At 40.2% G+C, this 25768-nt stretch overlaps 2 protein-coding genes across 2 annotated transcripts; both read left to right on the plus strand.

The window, feature by feature from the left end:
- Window positions 1–602: 602 nt before the first annotated feature.
- Window positions 603–1393, plus strand: LOC111395532 (heavy metal-associated isoprenylated plant protein 16-like). The gene is made up of 3 exons (XM_023021554.1): window positions 603–736; window positions 852–930; window positions 1028–1393. Exons 1-3 carry the CDS (start codon window positions 731–733, stop codon window positions 1267–1269), a joined length of 327 nt encoding a protein of 108 aa, XP_022877322.1. The 5' UTR covers window positions 603–730; the 3' UTR covers window positions 1270–1393.
- Window positions 1394–10108: 8715 nt separating this feature from the next.
- Window positions 10109–12286, plus strand: LOC111395018. Its single transcript, XM_023021044.1, has 5 exons — window positions 10109–10250; window positions 10700–10843; window positions 10911–11496; window positions 11590–11686; window positions 11744–12286. The coding sequence occupies exons 1-5, from the start codon at window positions 10109–10111 to the stop codon at window positions 12284–12286; spliced, it is 1512 nt and encodes a 503-aa protein (XP_022876812.1).
- Window positions 12287–25768: the final 13482 nt, after the last annotated feature.

Below are 25768 nucleotides of genomic sequence, written 5' to 3' on the forward strand. Positions count from 1 at the left end.
GTCCTACCCAAATGATGTGAGTAATAGGTAAAATATTAGATAAATGATTATGTACGTGTATCACGGCCCTTTTGTCATTGGTGTGGTTGTAAGTAGCAACGGAGCCAGAGTCGGAGAAGTCGAGAATTCAATTTTCATCTCTGATTTGTGTGCAATTTTCATGTACTTCTTGAATGGTTTTAGTTAGCAATTTTTTGAAAGGATATAGTAATAGAACAAAGCGATATTTTATCTATTGAGAAAATATATCTAACAAAATTGGTAATGATATAATTATACGATGTTTTCAAAATATGAAAATGCGTCGAGAATAATTATCGTAATAGTATTTATAATTATTTTTGCTAACAAATATATATATATTGAATCCTCTGCTGCTTGTGGGGTCTCATAATAATATGTGGGTGGGGAGTTCTTTGAATTTTCTTCAAAGGCCCTTTTTGAAGAAGTGAAGTTTCCTTTTCTTAAACTTGTTTGTTTCAAAATTACATTTAAGAATTTATTTTATCAACTTTTATTAAAATTTATTAAAGATTTAATTTTAATCTAAACCAAACAGAACCACGTGCACATGAAGATCATCCTCTACAAATAGACAACCCATTTCTTACATTCCTCACACCTTTCAAATTCTTCTCTCATCACCAAGAAAAAGAGAAGAAAGAGTTCTATCTTTCTGTGCTCTTTTTAGAATCCATTTTGCCCATTACTCCATTGTCTAATCTAGAAAATGAAGGTATAGTTCATTTAATCGTATAGTAAATTGCACAAGAATAGAGTTTTTCTTTAATTTTCTCTAAGAATTCTTCCGAATTTCGGTGCTAAATTATTGTTTGTTGCTTTTTTTGCAGCAAAAGATTGTGATTAGAGTTTCAATGAATGATGAGAAATCTCGCTCCAAGGCCTTGAGGACTGTTGTTGCTGTATCAGGTTTACTAACTTTCTATTTCTTCAAATTTTCTCGACTTCTCGATTTTAAGTCTGTGTCCTAGTTTTCGTGCTGATCACGTGTTATAATTTTTTTAAGGTGTTGAATCGGTTGCGTTAGTAGGGGCGGAAAAGAACCAGCTGGAGGTGGTCGGAGATGTCGACGCGGTGGTGCTCACAAATGCACTAAGGAAAAAAGTGGCGCCCGCAGAATTGTTCAGCGTCGGGGAAGCAAAGAAACCAGAGGAGAAAAAGGCGGAGACTCCAGCACCGCCGTCACAGGTGGTTTGGGATTGGTCCTACTACCCTCAGAATGTGTATCACTACCCAATTTTTTTATAAAAGATGGCGATTAGCCGATGTAATCGTAACAATAATCAGTACGGTTTTTAAGTAACTACGACGTTTGGGAAAAATGTGTCACAAATGGTTATAATAATATCTATCAAGAAAAACTTAGAGAGGAGGACAATTTTTTCTGAAGAAAAAAAAAAAGAAATAAAAAGGAAATTATACAGACTCATTATTTAAGTAAAAATTGAAATGTAGTGAAAACTAGTTATGACATAAAATAATCTCGCACTCGTAATGAGATTTGAATTTCAAACTTGAGTCTTTAATGTCATATCAAATAAGGCCTAATCAAGTGTTGGAGTCCTCTAATAGCATTCAAATTTTTGATGATGTGATGAATCGATGTCTGGTGAAATTGCATACCGACGCTCTATTGAGAGCGTTATTTTCATTTTCAACCAACGATGATGGGACAATCTTGCCATAATAGCACAAAGATTTGATGCATGATAAAGTTTATATGGATATGCAATAGTAGGATGATAGGAGACGGGACAAGACGATCATTGTGTATCCCATTTAAGACCGAGCGAGTGGTCAAGGGGTGATCTATACTTGTCTTAGTCCCAAACCGTCTCATTGCCATCTGTTAATACTCGTGGATTTCATGAACCGTCCCTTTGTCCCCATTTCAATCAAATTTGTTGCCTGCAGATTTCAGTTCATCGAGCACGAAAATTTCATACTCTTACTAGATAAACACTTGATCTGACATCTCAAGAACCCCCACTTACATCAAAGCTTGGTATTAGCCCTTGAAGAAAGTTTGGTCCAAAATCTTCTACCTCATTTAAATAGAATGGAGCCTTGCTTTTGCAAGAAAATGCTCAAATTTTATCGGCCCACTCATACATATCAGACCCTTAATATTAGATGAATAATAGAAGAAGAAGCAATTTTGGGTCAATTCACTTGCTTTTGCCGTAAAATGCCAAATTTAGATATGTCCAGTTACATCGAAGCCTAGTACTAGACGGATGCTAGAAAATGCGAGTTTGGGTCAAAATTTTGTACATCATATTTTCACAGATACCCTTTAAATTAAAAATATTTTATATTATACTCAGACATTGGAAATAATAGTAGTAATACTATAAAGGGGATAAAATATAACCAAAAATAATGTTTCCGTAATTTGCTAGTTAACTGTTTTGTATCAAAAAAATTAAAATGGATTACATCACGTCGTTCATTAAATGTAATTTCATGATAGATGCTAATTCAAATAGATCAATTCATTCATTAAATTATATCGGTGAAAAACAATGAGGAAAAGTGGGTCTGCTAAATCAAAAATCAATTTCCTTATTTTGCTGCGCAATATTCAATCTTTTGCATTGCAAGGTAATATTAGTTTCGTGATGTAATTTGACATTTGTTGAAGAATCGGCCTCCAATTGGTGGATTTTTCGGGTTCAGTATACCAATCTCATCCTTCACAACACCCAAACAAATTACAACCCAAACCTCCAGTAAATATTATGCCCTAAGTCCAATCAAACTTGGACATAAATACTTTTGATATATAATTAATGCAATTTAATGGCAGATATATTATTTAATTAATAGACAATTAATTAAATAATAGAGTCCGTATATTCAAATCTTCGTAAATTGTTAATTACAAGGAGTTGTGATTGTGAGATACAAATTACATATGATTGAATTTTAAATCGTCCGTGGTCGTAAGTAATAACGAGATATGTATATCGTTATTACAGATAGACCATTACTTGTGGCATTCCTTACTTGTGAAGTAAGTAGCTGATCTCACCAGTTAAAATGTGGTGACACTTAAATAAACACGTGAATGTTTTGTTATAGAACAAAACATTGGAGACCCACCGAGGGATTTCACATGGATAACTATTTGAGTGTCAGTGGTTAATCTCTAATGTTCGGAAGTGGGATTGGTCCTTTTGACTTGAGGTCGTCATAATACCTTATATGAGGACGGTCATACTTTGACTGTGTTGGATGTTGCTCTGCTAAGGGCCGCTAATACGGCATCGTTCGGATATATCAAGAGTCATATGAAGATTGCGAATGACCAATAGATGATTCGTCACTCTTAAATAGTAAGAGATTATGATTTGCGTTTCATTTAATTAAGTCGATAACGAAATCTTTGACCAAGGTGTACTCATAAGTCCAAAAAGAGTTTTCGACTTATATTAATTTAATAGTGAAGTGAAAGATATGATCGATATTCGGGATTGACACACTTCCATATCTCGTAATTGATCGGATCATATTGATGAAGGGATTATAGTTTCACGGTAAACGAATGAGTTTGATTTTGTCATATCACATGACATTCCACGTCACATGTATTGCCCTGACACATTACTAGATATCAATCTGGGACGACAAGTGTGAATTGGTGATAGATTAAAATGGTGTTTTAATTTATCAATTTTGATTAGATCAAAATAATATTTCACGTCGTTAGGCATCTGATCGGGAATCTAATGGGTCGCACAAAAAAGAGAATTAGAAAATTACAATTTGTCAATTAATTAATTTAACAATCGTTAGATAAATTAATTAATTGGATTGGTTATTTATAGGCCCGAATTAATTAATTCCCGGACCGAATTTAATTAAATATTGGAATGGAACAGGCCAGGAGCATTTGGGCTTATATAAATACATGGCTAGAGTTTTCAATCCAATAGTTTTTTCATAATTTCTTGCTAATACAAGAGGAGAAAATCTTGGTAGCTGCAATCCGTTCTCTGTGTGGATCACCGTTGGAGGCTGGACAATTGAACAGCTGTAGGTGGCGAATCAAGATCATTGGTACAAAGAAAAAACAAAGTGGTTTGCAGATCTAGAAAAGTTATGACTTTTATCACAATTTCTATCTAAATACAAAGATGAATTTTGGTGGGAATCGAAAATTATTTTAATTTTCGCTGTGCATGTTAAGTAGATTCCCAACAGTGGTATCAGAGCCTGCTTTGTGTTTGTTAGAAATTGCTTTGCATGTTAGAACAATTAAAAGTTAATTGTTTTAATAATTAAGAAAATAAATTTTCATAATCAAAATTTGATTTTGAATAGAAAATAATTTTTGGATTGGAATAAACGAAAAGGGGGAGAGGGGGGTGGAGCCGTGACAATTTACCGTTGGCGACAGGACTGGCTGCGCGGCTGCACAGGCGGGCTTGCTACTGCGCCTGAGCCGCTGCCCATACTGGCAGCAGCAACAACTCGTTGCTGTAGTTGCTACTGCTGAATTTGCAGCAGTAGCAGGAGGAAGCATTCGCTGTCCAACAATGGCGGCCTCCGTCACATGAGCCGTCGTCGCCCTTAAAATTGATGCGAGCGTGGTGAATTTCCTAAGGTTTCATAATCGCGTTTTGGGTGAATTGGAGATGGGGGCCTCTGAAGCAATTTGTGAAATTGCAGGCCTTCGTTTGCAATATCCATTTTGGGGTCAGTTTGTAAATTATTTAAGTAAGGGTATTTCTTGCAATATTTGATATTGAGGACCCCTTTCTTGCAATTCCATTTTCGGGGTCTGATTGCAATTAATAAATGAAAGGGCTTCTCTGCAATTTCTTTATTTGGTAAGTCCTGATTATAAATTCAAGTTTGGGTCAAAATACAATTTTAAAATTGTTTTGAATTTATATTTTGGAATGCTTTTAAATTTGATTTTAATGGATTTGACCTATAAATTTAATTTTGACCCAAATTAAAATTTTATTTAAAATTGACGACTTTTTATATTTTCTTTAAAATATGATTTTAACTTAAATATTAAACTTTGACCCCAATTGAATTTTATTTTATTTAGGAGTGTTATCCTAGATTAAAGTATTAATTCAATTTAAATTAGAGTTGGACTCTAATTTAATACTTAATCAAAATTTGATTTTAATTAATTATTCACCCAAATATATTCTAGAAATTATAATTGGATTCTAATTTGACATTTAATTAAAATTTGATTTTAATTAAATTGTCTTGTCCTAAAATTTGTTCCAATTAGAGTTGGACTCTAATTTGGTATTTAATTAAAATTTTGATTTTAATTAAATTAATTCGCCCTAAATATTGGAATTAGAGTTAGACTCTAATTTTATTATTTAATTAAAATTTGATTTTAATTAAATTAATTCGCACTCTAATTTTATTATTTAATTAAAATTTGATTTTAATTAAATTAATTCGCCCTAAATATTGGAATTAAAGTTAGACTATAATTTTATTATTTAATTAAAATTTGATTTTAATTAAATTCAGCCGCTTTAAGTTTTGAAATTAGAGTTGAACTCTAATTTGATATTTAATTAAAATTTGATTCTAATTAAATAATCCCGTCCTATAATTATTGAATTAGAGTTGGACTCTAATTCGATATTTAATTAAAATTTAATTTTAATTAAATATGCATTCTAATTAAATTAACTGATTAATATGATTAATTAATTATTTAATTGTTCCAATCCATTTGTCTAAAAGAGTTTAGACGACCTTAACTGCTAGAAATTTGAAACACGTTTGCATATAATATTAGATATTATAATAAGAATTTATTTATGTGATAAATGCATTATTAGTAGATGATTATGGACTTGACCATATGGATGTGTTGAATGGTTGATTTTTTAATCTAGTCGTTTTATGAGTCTACTAGCTCTTAATTAATTTTGGGTTTGCGAGCCCGTTATTGTTGATATTATTATTATGAGTCATTGCGAGCTCTTAATCATTTTGGACCTGCGAGTCCATTATTGTTATTGTGGCTATGGACCTGCGAGTCTAATTTCATTTAGGCCTGCGTGCCAACTAGTATAGGATACATGTTGCAGCTGGACTAAATGAAGAAATAAGAAGAGGAGGAGACCATGTAAATGGTGCATTGATACTGTTCAATGCTATACCCCCTAAGAATTGACCAACTAATCTTCCTTATGGCTCGGGAAGACTAGATAGTAAAAGTCCATAATCGTCTACACTATTATATTATGTTATATATATTTATTTGCATGGTAGATGTATAATAAAATATATATTATTGTTACGATGAGACCTTTGAATGCAAAATCTCTCCATAAAATATTAAGTCACATTTATAATTGCCTTCCATCATTATAGTGAAAAATTAGAGTCCCAAATCGTCTCAACTTGTTGAGTACACTCAAAGCTGATCTATTAGAGATATGTTTGACACTATAAAATATTTGATATTTCTGAATGACGGGTTTGATTTAACTAAAATTTATCTTTTGTTGAGTACACTCAAGGAGATAAATTTTAGAGGCATGTTAAACTAACACATAAGATATATGAAAACAAAGAGTTATCAGTTTAATGATTTGAGAGTTGTATGGAGATACAATTGATAATAGTTTCTACCCAAATGTTATATTAAGGCTTGTTGAGTACACTCAAGGTCTTAATATAATAGATGGAATCCCAACCTACTGAGAGTCAAGTATGGACTCCATAAATTTATGTAAGAGGGTCACAAAATTTAACTAAACAATGGGAGCATAATTAATTTAATAAAAGTCCATGTTAAATTAATTGATGCATTTTATATATTATTATTTTCCTTTTCGTCATTTACATTTATATTGAATCCTGAGTAACCATATGTTTTGAATGACTTACTGGATGCCAGCAACCAAACTGAATCTTCTCGATTGGCACTACAATTTGAGAATTGTTTTCAAGCATGCGAAAGTTGGTTGTCCTTAAGTAGCCATTTATCAGAGACACTTGGTGCTGACTCGATTAAGGAAGAGGTGGCTGCTATAATAAACGCAGTGATGACAATAGTATTGCAACGTATGTGATACCTGCAACTATGTCACCTGAGCTACAAAAGCAACTTGAGAGTATAGATGTTAATACATAATTCTTCATTACAAAGAGTTGTATGATAATAATTATGTGTGAAAGGATATGAGACTTCTAAACAACTATACCGATGCAAAGTGACAAAAGAATCTTCAGCCAATCCTCATGTACTGAAGATGATTGACAAGAGAAGTCTCTCAATTGAGTTCAATCATTAACTATGAACTAAGTATTGACTTAGCTCTACAATCTCTATCATAGAGTTACCCATACTAATTATGAATTATGATATGAATAAACTCGAATACATACTCATTAAGTTGCTTAACATGCTTATGATTGTTAAGCCTTTTATCAAAGTTGGTAGTGGGCAAACCGTTGATTCCTCTAAGAGTGTTAAGAGGAAATCTAAAAGGGCTTTGAGAAAGCATTCAATATGGTTAAAATGGTCTGAGCAAAGGACAATACCAAATCTAATGATCCTTGTTTTGTTATAAATGAAAGGTCATTGGAAGAAATATTGCAAAGCTTATGTCTATTTCATTAGCTTCTCAGGTAATACCAGATGTGGATCTCGTATTTATACAAATATGGAGAAACTAAATGGAGATAGACCACTGTAAGAGGGAGAAGTTAACCGACATGTTGAAGATAAGCAAAGGTTGCTCCATTGCCTGTAGGGGCATACTTCTTGCCGTTGCCTTTTGGCTTAGTAATGGAATTGGAGAAATGTTGCTTTGTACCCACCATAGCTGGAACATTAAAATGAATTTCATGTTCAGACATGAACTATTTTAATGTTAAGGATAATTGTTGTTCATGCTTATCTTAATTAAGATCTTAAAAGTTATGGTGAGTTACAAAATAACATTTATATTCTAAATACTAAGGATTCTATAATGAGTATAGAAATTCTTGACCCCAAAAAATGTTGTCAACAGATACTGGACCCACCCGTGCACACGTGAGTGAAGGTTCTACACGCTAAGACACGTGGACGGTCAAGGACGAACGGATCAGGGGCGTGGGAGTAGCTCAATGATGCGGGACGAGAATGTTCGAAATCCGACGAGATGTTCTTAATCCGATTGTACAATAATTACCAATTGGTGCTAATAAACGTGCATGTAAATATGTATGAACTCATATTGTGTTGTAAGATAATATGAAAGAGAGAGTAAAGTTTTGTTTCTTGTATTGATTCTTGCATTAGCCCTTTAATGTTACACAATGGAAGTATTTATAGTGGTACATGTAAAATGGCAACCCTTGGATGAGGGAGCACGTGACCTCATCTCTTTAATCCAAACATTCTATCCTAGGCATCATCCTTGACTTGCTAGCTTGTTGAGCATTTATTGCTTATGCAGAACCCCCATGCTAATGACAAGACTTAACATGCGCACTCATGATAAACGTTCCATCAATCATTCAAACAAGATCTTTATGTAGAAGATTTCTTGGGAGAAGTGATCATGGAAGATGTTCCTTCATGGTTCGGAGGCTTCTACTTTGGCTTCGGATTCAGGGCTTCTGCCACTCATGTAGTACTTTCGCTTCAGGGTTTCGACTATCTTCATAGGCCTCGGTATATGGGCCTCGACATGTGGAGTTCGGCTACTTTCACAGGCTTCGGTATATGGGTCTCGGCATAAAGGGCCTTGGCCATATAGCCCACTTCGGCTAGAGTGCCACGTGGTTTGGATTGAGTGGGCCATAGGCCCACCTAGGTTGGCCAAGTATGACAACACATAACAATAGTCCCTCAAGTCCAAGTATAGTCATTTATGTAGTACATGAACTTTAATGAAATAAAGCCAGTGGGTTGGGTAAAAATTGAAAGAATTTTTGAACCCCAAATAATAGTCCCCCAAGTCCAAGTATAGATATTTATATCATGGTTGGAGTTAGAAATGTGCTGTTGTGGATGAATGATGAAGAAGCCGAGGTGGTGGAATGAACTGAATGTGCGAAGCTTGAAAACTGAGTGCTGAAGATGAAGCCGAGGTGGTTGGAAAATCGAACCTGTGAGGCTTGATAGTTGAATGTTGAAGATGAAGCCGAGGTGGTTGGGAATCGAACCTGTGAGGCTTGATGGCTGAATGTTGAAGATGGAGCCGAGGTGGTTGGGAATCGAACCTGTGAGGCTTGATGGCTGAATGTTGAAGATGGAGCCGAGGCAGTTGGGAAACCGAACCTGCGAGGCTTGATGAATGAATGTTGAAGATGAAGTCGAGGTGGTTGGGAAACCGAACCTACGAGGCTTGATGGTTGAATGTTGAAGATGGAGCCGAGGTGGTTGGAAAATCGAACCTGCGAGGCTTGATGGCTGAATGTTGAAGATGAAGCTGAGGTTCATTGACAATAATTGTTTCCTGGCAATTGTTCCAATGATTTGATATTTTGCGCATGTTTTTGAGAAAAGGTGGCTGAACTGTTGCAACTTCCAAGGCGCCTGCTGCCATCGAATTAAAGTCGTAAATATTAGAATAGCTAGAGCTTCTAGAAGCAGACGCGTTGGCTGATGTGCGTGGGGGACACGCTTAAATCTGAGGCATAGGTTTGAAAAACCATTTGAACTCTACACTTCGAATTTGATTTAAAATGAAGGGTTCAAATTGAATGAGCTTCGATCTGACGGTGTGGGGTAGTCTTGGTCCTTTATAAAAGGCGAGAGAACTCATTTTTTCTGGATTTTTCAGCACTTGCCATCTGATTTCTTCCATTAGAGCTTAAACTTTCCAGCGTTGAAGCTGTCCGTTCACTGTTTTTTCGCCACTTCCTGGTCGCGTAGTTTTTCAGTAGGTGTTTTTCATAGAAAATCCTCCTTTTATTATGTTGTTAGTTGCTTTCTGAGATGGAGTCGACTTCAGGTAGGGAGTTGGTCACTGTCGCGTCGTTTGGTCGGGGGTCTAGTTACAGGGGAGACTCCGAGGTGGAGCAGATTGCTATGACAGAGGAGAAAGTAGACTACAATGTAGAGTGAGAGGCGTCTAGAGTCCCTTCGAATATGACGTCGAAGAGGTTGGGGGAGATAAGAGAGAGGTCCCGTGTACCTCATTATGTGGAGATGTTAGTGCCCGAGGCCCATGAGCGAGCCTGTTATCCGAGGCTGGGATGCGTGGCGGTGAGCAAATATTTGTTTAAGGCAGGTATATGTCTTCCTCTGCACCCCTTCTTTAGGGCTGTGCTGAGGAATTTCATGTTATCGTCGACCCAGGTTCTATCAAATGGGTGGAATCAGTTGGTCGGCTCGTACTTCCTGTGGAAGGAAGTGTCGCTTGGGGAAGACATGCCTCTCTATGTCTTCATGACCCTATTCTAGCCTAGGGTAATAGGTAAGGAGTCAAAGGAGTAGTATTATTGACTCCCTGGGAGGCCCATGCACCTTTTATGGTGGGGCTGCCTTCTTCCATAAAGGGGTGGAAGGAGTCGTGGTTCTGGGTAAGGGGCAGCAGGTGGCAGGCGGTGGAGGGAGACAAAGCCCTGTCTTGCACAATACCGACCCAGTACTACGAAGCTCGTGAGCCTCCCAGCCTAAGTAGTTTGCATTTCGTATTCAACTTTATTTTTTCTCTAACTGTTGAGGCCTCATTTGCAGATAGCAGTACGAGGTTCGAGCTGAGCAGGGAAGAGTTTGAAGTGATAGAGGACATTTACAAGAGACCTCCGAAACTTCACCACTTCGATCACCTCATCGACAGAAGTCGCTATTTCCTCGATTTTGAATTGATGCCCTCCAAGGGTACGAAGCTTCCAAACTTGTATATTTTTGTGTTTTCGTTTTGATACTGACGCACTGTGTTCTGCAGACAAATTTAAGAGGAAGGAGTACCCAGTTTCTGACATGGCATCCATACTGAAGGCAACCTCCACTGTGAAGGTGAGGCCTCTGAAGCCAGTGTCAAGTGGCGCCAAGGAGGTCCAAGGTAGAGTTGAACGTCTCTCCAAGGACAGCACATCGTGGGCTTCCAAAGAGGGGACGCCCCAGAGGCCAGAAAAGTCCAAGGAGCCTCGGGGGAAGGAGAAAGTCCCTGAGGAGCCAAAGAAGAGGAAGCTGGTGCACGTCTCTAGCTCGTCTGGGAAGTTTGGGACTTCTGTGTCCCATGAAGGCAAAGAAGTCGGGCAGCTAAAGCTATTGGAAGCCGCCTCGAAAGCAATTAAGATTGAAATGGTTAGGCGCGTCGAGGCTGAAGAGGCGAGGGAGGAGGCTGCAAGGAGGCAAGCTGAGGTGGTCGAGGAAGAGGCTGCCAAACAAAGGCCTGCTCGAGTGCAAGGGAAGTCTCCGAGCTTCCTTGTCAAAAGGGAGGAGCCTTTCACCCCAGCTTTGGTAGAGGCCCTGCCACCTGAGATCCGAGGCGCTACTAAAAGTTTTTATAAATTCTGGACGGATCGGTGGTAACTGCACACCTCCTCCTGTGATGCCACGGACTTGACAAAGGCTCTTGTGAGCCAAAGTGTTTGGACTTTTGGCCTCGTACTGGAATGCAGGGAGGCCCTCACTGACTTTCAGACGAGGACCACTGCCTTAGAGAGGAAAACAGGCTCCCTTGCAAAGGAGTTGAAGGCAGCCAAGGCCAAGGCTAAGGTAGCTAGGGCCTGACAACTTGAAGAATCGGCCAAGTTGGAGTCTGCCTTGGCTCAGATAGAGGCATTGAAGAGGGAAGTACATGAGTGCCAGTGTGAGGTTGCCTCCTTGACTAAGAAGGTGAAGGTTTCCAATGATCACCAGAAGGTGACCGCCAAAGCCTTGGAGAAGGCAAACTTGGCATTGGCATCATCCCAAGAGGCGTACCAGTTCTTGGAAGGCCAAATTAAATGGTATGTGGATGATACCACCAAGGCAAGGGAGGAGGACCAAGAGGCAAAGGAAGAGGCGGTGAAGGACTACATTGCCAACTTTCATAACATCGAGGAGTACAAGAGCTTCAGTACTTACTGGAGGAACTTTGCTTATGCCGAGGTGATGGAGCGAGCTGAGGAGTTGTATCCCAATCAAGACCTATCGCAACTGAGGTCGGAGTTTGTGGACGAAGAGCCTCAAACCCCAGCTGATGAAGCGGTGGGAGATGAAGTAGCAGAGGCAGAAGAAGCAAACTCTGATGCTCAAGCTACGGAAGTCCCAGCTGCTGAAGCACATCCATCATCTTCTCAGGCTCAGGATATTTTTCTTTTCAGTTATTCATAATGTACTAGCCTGAGGCCCCCCTTTTGTAATCTCAATTGAAAATCAATATAATATCTTTTTCATTCAATGTTGTTTCTTTCTCTCAAGTGTGTTGGCCTCGTTAAGTAATTGAACGTAATGTTGACTGAAGAACTAAATAACTTTAATTGGGTATCCTAACTCCAATCACTTAAACAAATAAATTGTATGCAAGCCTCATAAATTATGACCAATATGGGACTTAAGCAAATGAATTGTACTTAAACTTAATAACTGTAACCTGAAGGGATCCTAAGAATGGACCGTGTTGCAGCCGAACCTAAAGTGTATGAGCCTCGGAGATCAAGCGAGGTGGCCCAGAGATGGGACCCTGGCCTTTCCTCCGAGGTGACGACGCTTCCCAACATGGTGGATGGTGTAGTCATGTTGAGGCTTCTCCCCTTAGCATTCAGCCTCGCCAAAGGGAGGCATGTGTATGCGCCTTGGAGTTCAAGCGAGGTGGCCGAGGGATGGGACCCTAGCCTCTCCTCCGAGGTGATAACGCTTTCCAACATGGTGGATGGTGCAGGCATGTTGAGGCTTCTCCCCTTGGCGTTCAGTCTCGCCAAAGGAAGGCATGTGCATGCGCCTCAGAGTTCAAGCGAGGTGGCCCATAGATGGGACCCTGGCTTCTCCTCCGAGGTGACGACGCTTCCTAATATGGTGAATGATGTAGCCATGTTGAGCCTTCTCCCATTGGCGTTCAGCCTCGCCAAAGGGAGGCAAGTGCATTCACCTCGGAGTTCAAATGAGGTGGCCCAAGGATGGGACCCTGGCCTCTCTTCCGAGGTGACGACGCTTCCCAACATGGTGGATGGTGCAACCATGTTGAGGCTTCTCCCTTTGGCGTTCAGCCTCACCAAAGGGAGGCATGTGCATGCATCTCGGAGTTCAAGTGAGGTGGCCCAGAGTTCGGACCTTGGCCTCTCCTCCAAGGTAAGAAAGTAATGCAACACATTAATTTAATCATAGAATTTTATTGAACCATAGAAATGTTACATGAGCTTGGAAAGATCGTCCAGCGAGGTGGTACATTCATTGGTACTAGATTCTGAGGTGCTCGATGTTTCATGGATGGGGTTGTGCCTTGCCGTTCATGTCTTCAATCCAGTAAGTCCCAGGCCGGATCTTTTCTCTGATTTTATATAGGCCTTCCCAATTCGAACCCAAGGAACCGAAACCAGGTTCCTTTGAGGAGAGGAAGACTCTCCTTAGGACCAAGTCGTTGATTCGGAATGATCTCTTCTTTACCTTTGAGTCAAAGTACTTCGCCATCTTCCTTTGATATGTGTCGAACTTCAACTGGGAGTCATCTCTTCTTTCTTCAATGAAGTCGAGGTCGTACCTTCGAAGCTTATCGTTTGTCATCTCACTAAAATGCAGGTGTCTTGGAGACGGGAGTTCGACCTCAACGAGGCTCATCGCCTCAGTACCATATGCCATGAGGAAAGGTGTTTCCACGGTTGGGGTCCTCATGGTGGTTCGGATTGCCCAAAGTACTTGTGGTAGCTCATCCACCCAGGCCCCTTTTGACACATCAAGCTTTCTTTTCAAGACGTGTTTAATTATTTTGTTGACAGCCTCAACTTCACCATTTGCTTGTGGGTGGTGAGGTGTGGAGAAATGCTTCTTAATGCCAAGTTCTTCGCATAGTGCTCTGACCTTCTTATTGTCGAATTGTCTACCATTGTCTGAGACGATTGAGTAGGGAATCCCGAACTGGCATATAATATTCTTTCACAAGAACTTGGAAGTGTTGGCTTCTGTGATTTTTGCCAGTGGTTCAGCCTCAACCCATTTTGTAAAGTAATCAATGGCCACAATTGCAAAGCTTGCACATCTTCTACCTTTAGGTAGGGGACCTATGAAGTCCACACCCCATTTTGAGAAAGGCCAAGGGCTGGAGATCGCGGTTAAATCCTGCGACGGTTGTCTTTGTACCGAAGAGAATCGTTGGCATTTGTCACACTTTCGTACAAACTTGAGGGCGTCCTTTTTCAGGGTAGGCCAGTAGTACCCTTGCCTCAATATCTTTTATGCCAAAGATAGACCTCCGGAGTGATAGCCGCACATGCCTTCATGGACTTTTCTTAATATGTAAGTTGCCTCTTCTCCTCCAACGCATCGTGAGAGTGGGGAGGAGAAGCTCCTCTTATAGAGAACATCATCAACGAAGAGGAAGTGGGCTGACCTCCTCCTTAGCTTGTAGGCCTCAAGCTTTTTAGTGGGAAGTACCTGGTCTTTGAGGTATGCTACGATTGGCTACATCCAGGTAGGAGTCCCAGCGACCCACATTACATTGGGGACCTCGGTTAATGACAGGAGGAGGTGCTCTATAGGTACTACTGTGAGTAGTTCTGAATCCTTGCTACTAGCGAGCTTGGAGAGTGCATCCGCATGAGAATTTTTAGTTCAAACTTTTCAAAGGATGGGATGAGGTTCATCTCCATTTTCAAGTAGGAGGCCATCGTTTTGTCCTTGGCTGAGAAGTTACCATTTACTTAGCTAACAACCAGCTATGAGTTACTGCTGATGAGTAGCCTCCTTACTTACATTTCCTTGGCCAGCTTGAGGCCTGTGAGAAGTGCCTCATATTCTGCTATATTGTTGGTGGCTTTGAACCCGAAACCTCACCGCTGAGTTTAGCTTGTGACCTTCAGGGCTGATGAGGACAACTCCAGCACCTGAGTCGATGTCCCGAGCCGACCCATCGACGAATAAGTTCCACGTAGGGGGTTCGACGGGTTCCATGATTTTATCTACCTAGGGTAAATTGGCGAATTCTGCCACAAAGTCAGCCAAGGCTTGACCCTTGATGGCTGCTCTAGCCTTGAACATGAGGTCAAATTCACTTAGCTCCACTGCCCACTTCAATAATCTTCCTGAGGCGTTGGGCTTTTGGAGTACCTGCCTTAGGGAAAAGTTTGTCAGCATATGGATGGTGTGAGCTTGGAAGTAGGGTCTCAATTTTCTAGAGGTCGTGATCAAGGCCAAAACGAGCTTCTCCATATAGGGGTAACGGGTTTTCGACGATAGGAGTGCTTTACTTGTATAGTAAACGGGGAGTTGGGTGGTCCCCTCTTCTCAAGTTAGAACCGAACTGATGGCCTCATTGGAGACGGTCAGATATAGCTGTAGGATCTCACCGGGCTTCGATTTGGAGAGGAGGGGGGCTTGCCCCAGGTGCCTTTTCAGGCCTTGGAAGGCCTCTTCACATTCCTCGTTCCATTGGAATATCTTCCCAACTTTCAGCACTTTAAAAAATGGGAGGCATTTGTCTGTAGCTTTGAAGACGAAGCGGCTAAGTGCGGCCACTCACCCAGTCAAACTTTGCACCTCCTCCTTTGCTTTTAGGAAGACCTCATCTTGTGTAGGGCCTCAATCTTCTCAGGGTTGGCTTCAATTCCACGTTGATTGACCATGTATCCTAAGAGTTTGCCGAAGGCCACTCCAAAGGCGCACTTGAGGGGGTTGAGCCTCATCCTATATCTTCTCAAGATTTGAAAGGTGCTGTTAAGTTGCGTTATGTGGTCCTTAGCCTCCAAACTCTTTACCAACATGTCATCCATGTATATCTCCATTATTTTGCCGATGAGGTCCATAAACATTTTGTTGACGAGCCTTTGGTAAGTTGCTCCGGCGTTTTTCAATCCGAAAGGCATCATCCTATAACAATAAAGGCCTCGGTCTTTGATGAAAAAGGTGTGCTCCTCATCGGTCGGGTGCATGGGTATTTGGTTGTAGCATGAGTATGGGTCCATAAAGCTCAACAACTCGTGTCCAGCTGTGGAGTCTACTAGTTGGTCAATCCTTGGGAGTGGAAAGTGGTCTTTCGGGCAAGCTCTGTTGAGGTTGGTGAAATCGATGCACACCCTCCACTTGCCATTGTGTTTCTTCACTAAAATCGGGTTGGAGACCCACCTTGGATAGGTAGCCTCCCTAATAAAGTTGTTTTGGATGAGCTTCTAAATCTCTTCCCTCAGAGCCTCGTACCTCTCAGGATTGAGGGCTCTCCTTTTTTGTCTGTGCGAGACAAACTTAGGATTGACTTTCAGGTGGTGGCAACTGACCTTGGGGTCTATGCCTACCATGTCCTCATGCCTCCAAGCAAAGATATCAAGGTTCCTACTTAGGAAATCCTTAATCTTTTCCTTCAAAATGTTGGATAAGCCCTTGCCTACTTTCAGCACCTTGGATGGGTCTTGGGAGTCTACTGAGAAGCTCTCAAGTTCCTTAACTAGGGATGCTTGGGGTTCGTGTTCAATTATGCGGGGATCGATCTCATCAATGATTGATACCTTTGGATTGGGTGGTGCATCAATCATATCAATATCTTCTAGTTCAGTGGGAGCATCGCCTGGGACATCAGCCATGACTATATCGGCTATGATTACATGGACGTCCTGGGCTCTACCTTTTGATGGAGCTTAGATAATACTTTCTCGATCATCTTTGGTCGCCTCTCACCGTTGCCACCCCATTTTTCATCGGGAATTTCATGCATAAGTGGTGGATGGAAGTGACTGCTCCCAATTCCTTTAGGGCTGGCCTATCTAATACTCCTTGGCAGGCCGATCTACTGTCTACAATGAGGAACTCCATGAAGTTCATCATAGTTTATGTAGACTCTCCCATCTCCACTGCAAGTGTTATCTTTTCCCTTGGAGTGATGTTATCTCCAGTGAATCCGCATAAAGGAGTTGTGGTGGGTGTCAACTGATGATCCAATATCATCTTATCAAAAGTGGATCCGAATAGAATGTTGACAGAGCTACCATTGTCAACTAACATTCGCATGAGCTAATTTCAGGCTATAACAGCTCTCACAACAAGTGCATCACAGTGGGGGGTAGTGAACTCTTTCGGCATCCTCCTGGGTGAAGACAATGGGTGAAACTTGGTGTTTCGTGCCTCATCGCCAACATATGGGCCTCTAAATATGGTATCCACCTCGTGGATAGGGGCCTCATCCTGGGCTTGTCGATTCCTTCGGTGCCTTCACCCTTCCTTGGGCCTCTCCGTATCGCGCTCCCTTAGTCGTGGGAAAACATCCCTTCAACGGGGAGCAGCCTCCTCATGCCCACATCGGTTATCGTGCCTAGACGGGGGCCTGTTCACCTGGAGCAATTCATTTTTGTCCCTAGGGGGTTCCAGCCGGGAACGGTGCGCCTAGTCTCGACAATCCGCTGTGTCGTGTCCATAAGACTGATGGTGTACACAGTATTTGGGTGGGTTCTAATTTGACCTATTTCTAGGTCTAGAACCTTGGCCTCGACCTCTCCCCCTACTGTGAGGTTTTCCTCTACAGGGTGTCAGTAATTGGGTTGATATCCTGATATGCCAAAGTAGAAACCACGTTCAAAGTGGTGGTGGCAAGTGCTTGGCCAGAACTCTCATTTCTTGCCTGGTTCATTTGGTAGTCCATCAGGTGGGAGGTCGGTCCTCTAGCGCGCTGCCTTTGAGGAGGTGGGAGGCCTCTACTTGCCCTGTTCCTATGCTGAATCAATTCTTCATTGATGATTTCCCGCCTCATCATCTCGAGTAGGGTATCATATGTGGTGGGAACTTGATTTTGCACGTCCCTCCAGAATAGGGTATTCATTTTCAAACCTCCCCTTAATGTAGATAGTGCCTCACGGTCGGTGACTTGCATGCAATACGTTATCTCATCGGTAAAGCATGATAGGAAGCTCTTTAGGGACTCCCCATGTGCTTTTCTCATGTCTTGGAAACGCTGGATGGGGGCCTCTCCTTCTTTGCTTACCGCGAACCTCTTCAGGAATGTTGTCTTGAACTCGGGCCAGCTTCTTATGCTCCGAGGCGGTAACCTACTATACCAAATTTCAGCTGCTCTACTAAATGTTAAATGGAAAGCTCTGCACTTCATAGCTGGGGTGGTGCCCCTTAGGCTCATGTGAGTTTTATAAGTATTCAGGTGCTTCTCTAGGTCGCCCATTCCGTCATACTTTGGTATCTTTGGCATTACATAGTGGCTTGGAACCTGGGCACTCCTTAGTTCCCTCGAGAATGGCAAATTCTCATCATCGTCGTCCAAGTCACAGGACCTTTGCGACTCATCTGAATTGTATTCCTCAGCCTCATGCCGTGGTTGTTGGTGAGAGGTTTTGGGATGGTTCCTAGCCTCTTCCTCCCTCCTCTGGCGCCTATTTCTAGGTGGAGCAACACGGGGAGCATTTTCATGCCTTTCTTCTGGTTGCTGGGGCATTGGAGGTGAAGGCGGTGGCCTTGTCCAAGGCTGGTGTGTCTGCTGTTGCCTAAGCTTCGGCTCAGCGGGGCTAATTCTGTCAAATACAATGTCTTCCCTCCTATATGTTGGCTCATGCTCATACGGAGGTGAAAAGTTATCATGGTTCAATGGGACCTCGGTGGGTCGGCCAGACGCATAGTTGGAGGAAACATCAACTTCCACTTCCCTTTCAAATGGGCTTCCACCTCGACTATAGTCCCGCGAGGCAGCTCTATGACTTTAAATTTCATCTTCGTGCTGGTAGTGCCCCTGAGGGGCCTATGGAGGAATGGGGAAGCCTCCCTGGCCCTGCATTTGGGCCATGAGCTCCTTCATAGCCAAGTTTTGGCTAGCAATATCTCTCATGTTGGCCAGTCATGCCGTCGCCCGCATTCTACCTCTTCTTTGGTGGTGGTGGAGTCCTTGCCGAGCTGCTGGGGCAGCGGGTAGAGGAGGTACATTTGCATTTTTTCTTACCCTCCTGGAGGTGTGTCTTCGTTTGAACTCATTTTAGTTTCGTCTGACTCTTCAGATTTTGCTAAGTTGTGGGACTTCCTCTTGTTCTTTTTCAAGAACAAATCCTTTTTCAAGGGGGATGCCCGAATGCTCTTTAATAAGCTTTCACCACAAGGTTGTTTGTGGTTATGGTATGGTTTTTCAGAGACGGCGCCAATCTGTTGACCCCAAAAAATGTTGCCAACAGATGACGGACCCACCCACGCACACGTGAGTGAAAGTCCTACACACTAAGACACGTGGACGGTCAAGGACGAACGGATCAAGGGCGTGGGAGTGGCTCAACGATGCGAGATGAGAACGTTCGAAATCCGACGGGATGTTCTTAATCCGATTGTACAATAATTATCAATCGGTGCTCATGAATGTGCATGTAAATATGTATGAACTCGTATTGTATTGTAAGATAATTTGAAAGAGAGAGTAAAGTGTGGTTTCTTGTATTGATTCTTGCATTAGCCCTTTAATGTTACACAAGGGAAGTATTTATAGTGGTACATGTGAGATGGTAGCCCTTGGATGAGGTGGCGTGTGGCCTCATCTCTTTAATTCAAATATCCAATCCTAGGCATCATCCTTGACTTGTTAGCTTGCTGCGCATTTATTGCTTATGCAGAACTCCCATGCTAATGACAAGACTTGACATGTGCACTCATGATAAACGTTCCATCAATCATTCAAACAAGATCTTTATGTAGAAGATCTCTTGGGAGAAGTGATCATGGAAGATGTTCCTTTATGGTTCGGAGGCTTCTGCTTTAGCTTCGGATTCAGGGCTTCTGCCACTCATGTAGTACTTCCGCTTCAGGGTTTCGGCTATCTTCACAGGCCTCGGTATATGGGCCTCGGCATGTGGAGTTCGGCTACTTTCACAAGCTTTAGTATATAGGCCTCGGCCATACAGCCCACTTCTGCTAGAGTACCACGTGGTTCAGATTGAGTGGGCCATCAGCCCACGTAGATTGGCCAAGTATGACAACATATAATAGAAATTATAAGGCATAAATACGATAATCTAATTATTACCTAAATCTAGCATGGCATGAAATGCAATTCCAAAGTTACATAGAGATATATACTTGGGATTATCTTGTAATGGACTCCTCCATATACACTACAACGGTGGTGTATCTGAAAAGATGAATCGTTAACTATTAGATATAGTGCGATTAATAACAAGCCATGCAAACCTCCCAAAATCGTTTTGGAATCATGCACTGATTGCAATGTGCTGTACACTAAATTATGTCCCATCTAAATTGGTTAACAGAACTCCATGCGAGTTATGGAAAGGTAATAGTCCCAATTTATCTTATATGAAAGTTTGGGGTCATGACGCTTATTTGAAGCGCCTTGAATCGGATAAGTTTGACACTAAATCCAATAAATACATATTTGTGGGATATTCAAAGCAGATATTTGAATATAAATTCTATTATCGTGAAGAAAGTCTCTATCTCACAATATATCGTTTTCTTGGAGAAAATGTTTACTCTAGGAAAGGATAGTGGGAGCCAAATAGAACTTGAAAGAGTTCAAAAGTCCACAAATATAGTTAACCAAGTAGATAAATCCGAGTTTTGATCCCATATCTGATATGAGACATACTCTTGATCATGAAGTAAAGACTCCTGAGGGCATGTCAGCTTTATGTGAATCTAGTAGGATCATTCGACTTTCAAGAAGTGCAAATCCATCATTACTAATCAGCTATTATTGATCCAGGATAATGAACCTGTTCGTTGCACCAAAATAAAGTCAAGTGTTGACTTGAAAGGGACAGGAAGAGGCCATGAAACTCGAGATGAACTCGGCCTATGTGAATAAGGTTTGGACCTTGGTCAAGCCTCCTGATGGAATAAAACCCATAAGTTTTTGTAAATAGTTTACAAGAAAAATGTTGATATGAATGGGAAAATCCATATATAGAAAGCAGGGCTAGTAGCAAATGTTAAGTGTTGACCTTGGTGAAACTTTTCTCCTGTAACCTTGCTAAAGTCCATTCGGGTTTTGCTTGCAACATTTGCATACTGTGACTATAGGTTAAGAGAAGTCTTTTGGAGCTTAAATCTTCGATTTGATGGAAAAGTCAAAGTGTTTGATTTTATCAAATTTGAAGACTACTTGTGTGTTTATAAGAAGATAGTCGGAGCATTGTTGTATTCCTAATATTATAGAAAATGATACCCCTATATTTCAATCGTTGAGATAATGGTTGTTGAAGAATTTATTCATGAACGATATGGGAGAAGCAACTTGATCTATAGAGGTAGATCTATAAAATTACTTAACTCATCCCAATTTACACGGATGAAATCTTGAGAAGATTTCATATGGAGAAACTGATTTACTCTTAAGCGGTATGTTTGAAAGGTTCCAAATGTGAAGCAACCGTTGATTCAATAGTAGAAAACTAATACATGATTACTTCAGAAGTAGCAAAGAGTTGCAATGTGGATCATGATATTCATAAATGAATTTGGATTAGTTCCTAATATTGTTGATCACATGTCATTGTATTGTGATAACAATAGAGTCATCGCACAATCGAAGGAACTGAGGTATCATCAATGATCCAAACATATATTGAGATGGTACAATCTCATCGGAGAGATAATACATAGAAATGACGAAATGAAAAGAACAAATTTCCACATTTAACAAATTTGTAGATCCACTGACAAAGTTGTCATAGCATAAATATGATCGTCATGTAGACTCTTATGATATTGGATACATAAGTGATTGGATCTAGTGCAAGTGTGAGTTTGTAAGTGTTATGCCCTAGGTCCAATCAACCTTGGACATAAATACTTTTGATATACAATTAATACAATTTAATGGCAGATCTATTATTTAATTAATAGACAATTAAATAAATAATAGAGTCCGTAAATTTAAATCTTCGTAATTTGTTTATCACAAGGAATTGTGATTGTGAAATACAAATTACATATGATTGAATCTTAAATCGTCCGTGGTCGTAAGTAATAACGAGATATGGATATCCTTATTACGGATAGACCATCACGTGTGGCATTTCTTACTTGCGAAGTAAGTAGCTGATCTCACAAACTAAAGTGTGGTGACACTTAATGAACATGTGGATGTTTTGTTATAAAACAAAACATTGGAGACCCACGAGAGATTTCACATGGATAACTATTTGAGTGTCAGTGGTTAATCTCTAATGTTCGGTAGTGGGATTAGTCCTTTTGACTTGAGGTCGTTATAGTACCTCATATGAAGACGGTCATGCTTTGACGGTATTGAATGTTGCTCTGCTAAGGGCCGCTAATACGGCATCGTTCGGGTATGTCAAGAGTCATATGAAGGTTGTGAATGATCAATAGAGGATTCGTCACTCTAAGATAGTAAGAGATTATGATCTGCATTTCATTCAATTAAGTCGATAACGAAATCCTTGGCCAAGGTGTACTCATAAGTCGAAAAGGAGTTTTCGACTTATATTGATTTAATAGTGAAGTGAAAGATATGATCGATATTCGGGATTGACACATTTTCATATCTCGTAATTGATCGGATCATATTGACGAATGGATTATAGTTTCACGGTAAACGAACGAGTTTGATTTTGTCATACCACATGACATTTCCCGTCACATATATTGCCCTAACACATTGTTAGATGTCAATCTGAGACGACGAGTGTGAATTGGTGATAGATTAAAAGGGTGTTTAAATTTATCAATTTTGATTAGATCAAAATAATATTTCACTTCGTTAGGCATCGTGATCGGGAACCTGATGGGTCGCACAAAAAAGAGAATTAGAATATTGTAATTTGTCAATTAATTAATTTAACAATTGTTGGATAAATTAATTAATTGGGTTAGTTATTTATAGGCCCGAATTAATTAATTAAATTAATTAATTTACGGACCGAATTTAATTAAATGGATTAATTAAATATTGGACTGGACTTGACCGGACCAGGAGCGTTTAGCTTATATAAATACATGGCAAGGGTTTTCAATCTATATAGTTTTCTCATAATTTCTTGCTAGCACAAGAGGAGAAAATCCTGGTAGCTGCAATCTGTTCTCTGTGTGTATCACCGTTGGAGGCTCGACAATTGGACGGCTGTGGGTGGCGAATCAAAATTATTGGTACAAAGAAAAGGCAAAGTGATTTGCAAATCTAGAAAATGTATGACTTTTATCACAATTTCTATCTAAACACAAAGATGAATCTTGGTGGGAATCGAAAATTATTTTAATTTCTGCTACGCATGTTAAGTAGATTTCCAATACCTCCAACCTTCTTCCACACTCCAGTTGCTTTACCTTGTACCCACTGAGGACACAATAGGGACGGTGTTTTTCAGCCACAAAGGTGATGCCACGAAGACTATGAAAAAGTAAGAAGAAAATCAGCCAAGAGAGAGCACAAAGCAAAAGACGCAGGGAGTTTTCTTCCAAAGCCAAAAAACACAAGTGAGTTGTAGAAAACCAAAAAGGCTAGTATATATAGGTTAGGCTAGGTCAAAGTATTTGGGCCAAGTCCAATACAAAGTGGTTAAGTGGGTCAACAAAATAAGTCGTCCAATGAGTGTGGAAGTCAGGCCATGAGCAACATTAGGTTGCTTCCAATGGTCCAAATAGTTTAGGGTCGGGTCCTCAATCTTGGGTGTCAATAATTGATATATCCAACATCGGTTTAACATCATCGCTCGGGATTATTGGGTATCAGAACACTCAAGAATCTTCACCTTGATGCCCAATAATCTGCAAGCAACCAAAACACAAAGTTTAAACTTGCACAATCAAGGTAATCCAATGAAATTGATATCTCTAACCTTACCTCGTGTTTTGAACCAAAACACGCACCATACCTGCTTCATGTACTCACCGGGGCTAAGATCTAAAAAAAACCCAAGTAGGAACGAGTATCATAATGAACAAATAATCATGCGATGAAGATATTATATAGGATAGTACACAGATCTTTTAAGAAAATCACGTTCACACATAACTAAAGATTAACACCAAGTTAATCAGCACACGGTCAAACACATATACAACAAATGCATAAATGAACCCACGAAAGATCTCACCATACTTATCTTATCCCATTTCGTGTTACTCTGATCTTGAGAACACATATCTCCTCTCATCGCCCACCATGCTCACTAAACAAATCACTCAATTCATGTCTAACTAGCAAATCACAATAGATCCTCAACTCATGGGATAATCCTCTATCACCACATCACTTATCCCAACCTACGTGGATAATGGGCCTCCACCTTATAGAAGTGATAGAAGTGCCTCTCTCACACTCCGCCTATACATCGTCTCTTTCACAAATAAAGGATTTTACACATTTGATCACATCTCCACTCGTGATCCAAATATCACACTCTACATCCCCCGGTATAAATCACTATATACCCCTAGGCATCTATACTTCACCTTACCAAAAGACATCTAACACACTGCTAATGTATCCTAACCCACTCTGCATGCAAATGATAACACCAAGTAATTACATTACCTCAAATTCATGCAAACACACATATCAAACAAATTGAAATGCAACATATAATCATGCAACAAATTAGGCAATCACACACATACAGAAAGAATCACACGCAGATGCATATTTAGTGACTAGGTTTACTCTCTCAATAAACCTCACTGGGGTCATAGCTCGACCCCTCAACCACATTCGTCTCACCTCTCATCTTACCCTTCAGCTTATCCTTCTTCTTGGGACAACCCCTAATAAAGTACCTAGATTTACCACAACTATAAAACCGTCTACCACTAAACTTGTCCCATCCCTTACCCTATCTTACCACCTTCATCATTTGAGTCACTACTCGAATGACCACTATTTTGAGCTCTACCCAAATTCATTTGCTTAAACTTCATCCTACTCATTATCATGTGTACTCATCACTCCTCTTATCTTCAGTTTCAGCTTTAATTTCCATCTCTTTACTCCTAAGAGAATCTATGACAATTTCAGGTGTCAACGGATCCCTACCATACTTAATGGCATTTTTAACTTCCTTATATGACTCAAGCATGAATTAAGCAGGATAATAACCTTATATGTTTCAGATACGGTTTCTTCACAATTAACAATATCTTGGACAAGTTTATTGAAAACATCCAGATTGTCATCAAGATCATTTGAATGAAATTGAAGAAACACTCAAAAGATAAAGTTTATTGGGAGTGGATTTAAACAAATACAGATCTTCCAACTTTTTCTAAAGATCTTTTTTGGTTTTCAATTTTCCTACTTTTCTCAAAACAACGTCACACAGGTGCAAAAATGATTGAGGTATAAGCAAGTTTATGGTTTCTTCTTTTTGTTCTTTTGAAAAATTAGCTAAAAAATTGCTTTCAATGACTTTTGAAACATTTTGTTGGACCAAAGTACCCGTCATTTTTTGTTGCCAGATTGAAAAATCACCTTTTCCATTAAAAATATCAACTTCGAAATGCGAAGACATTTTTGAAAAAAACGAAGTAATCAAATGTACAAATATATCACATAAAGTAATCCTACGGCCGCAATATACACTGTCCTAAATTTCCAGGGTTTCATAAGACTCGCTCTTAAATCATGGGAACGTTCGAACGGGTAAGGTCTAGGTACTCTAACGGAAGTAACAAAATAGCGAAATTTACTATGCAACAAAAAAAAGATATATCCAATCAAAATGG

Source organism: Olea europaea, chromosome 6 (genome assembly GCF_002742605.1).
Source record: "Olea europaea var. sylvestris chromosome 6, O_europaea_v1, whole genome shotgun sequence".
Classification (NCBI taxonomy): Eukaryota; Viridiplantae; Streptophyta; class Magnoliopsida; order Lamiales; family Oleaceae; genus Olea; species Olea europaea.

Coding starts and splice junctions, on each gene's coding strand:
- LOC111395532 (XM_023021554.1), top strand. Junction 931..1,027: donor GACTGTTGTTGCTGTATCAG/GTTTACTAACTT, acceptor AATTTTTTTAAG/GTGTTGAATCGGTTGCGTTA.
- LOC111395018 (XM_023021044.1), top strand. CDS start 10,109: ATGACGTCGAAGAGGTTGGGGGAGATAAGAGAGAGGTCCCGTGTACCT. Junction 11,497..11,589: donor AAATTCTGGACGGATCGGTG/GTAACTGCACAC, acceptor ACTGGAATGCAG/GGAGGCCCTCACTGACTTTC. Junction 11,687..11,743: donor CAGCCAAGGCCAAGGCTAAG/GTAGCTAGGGCC, acceptor GCCTTGGCTCAG/ATAGAGGCATTGAAGAGGGA.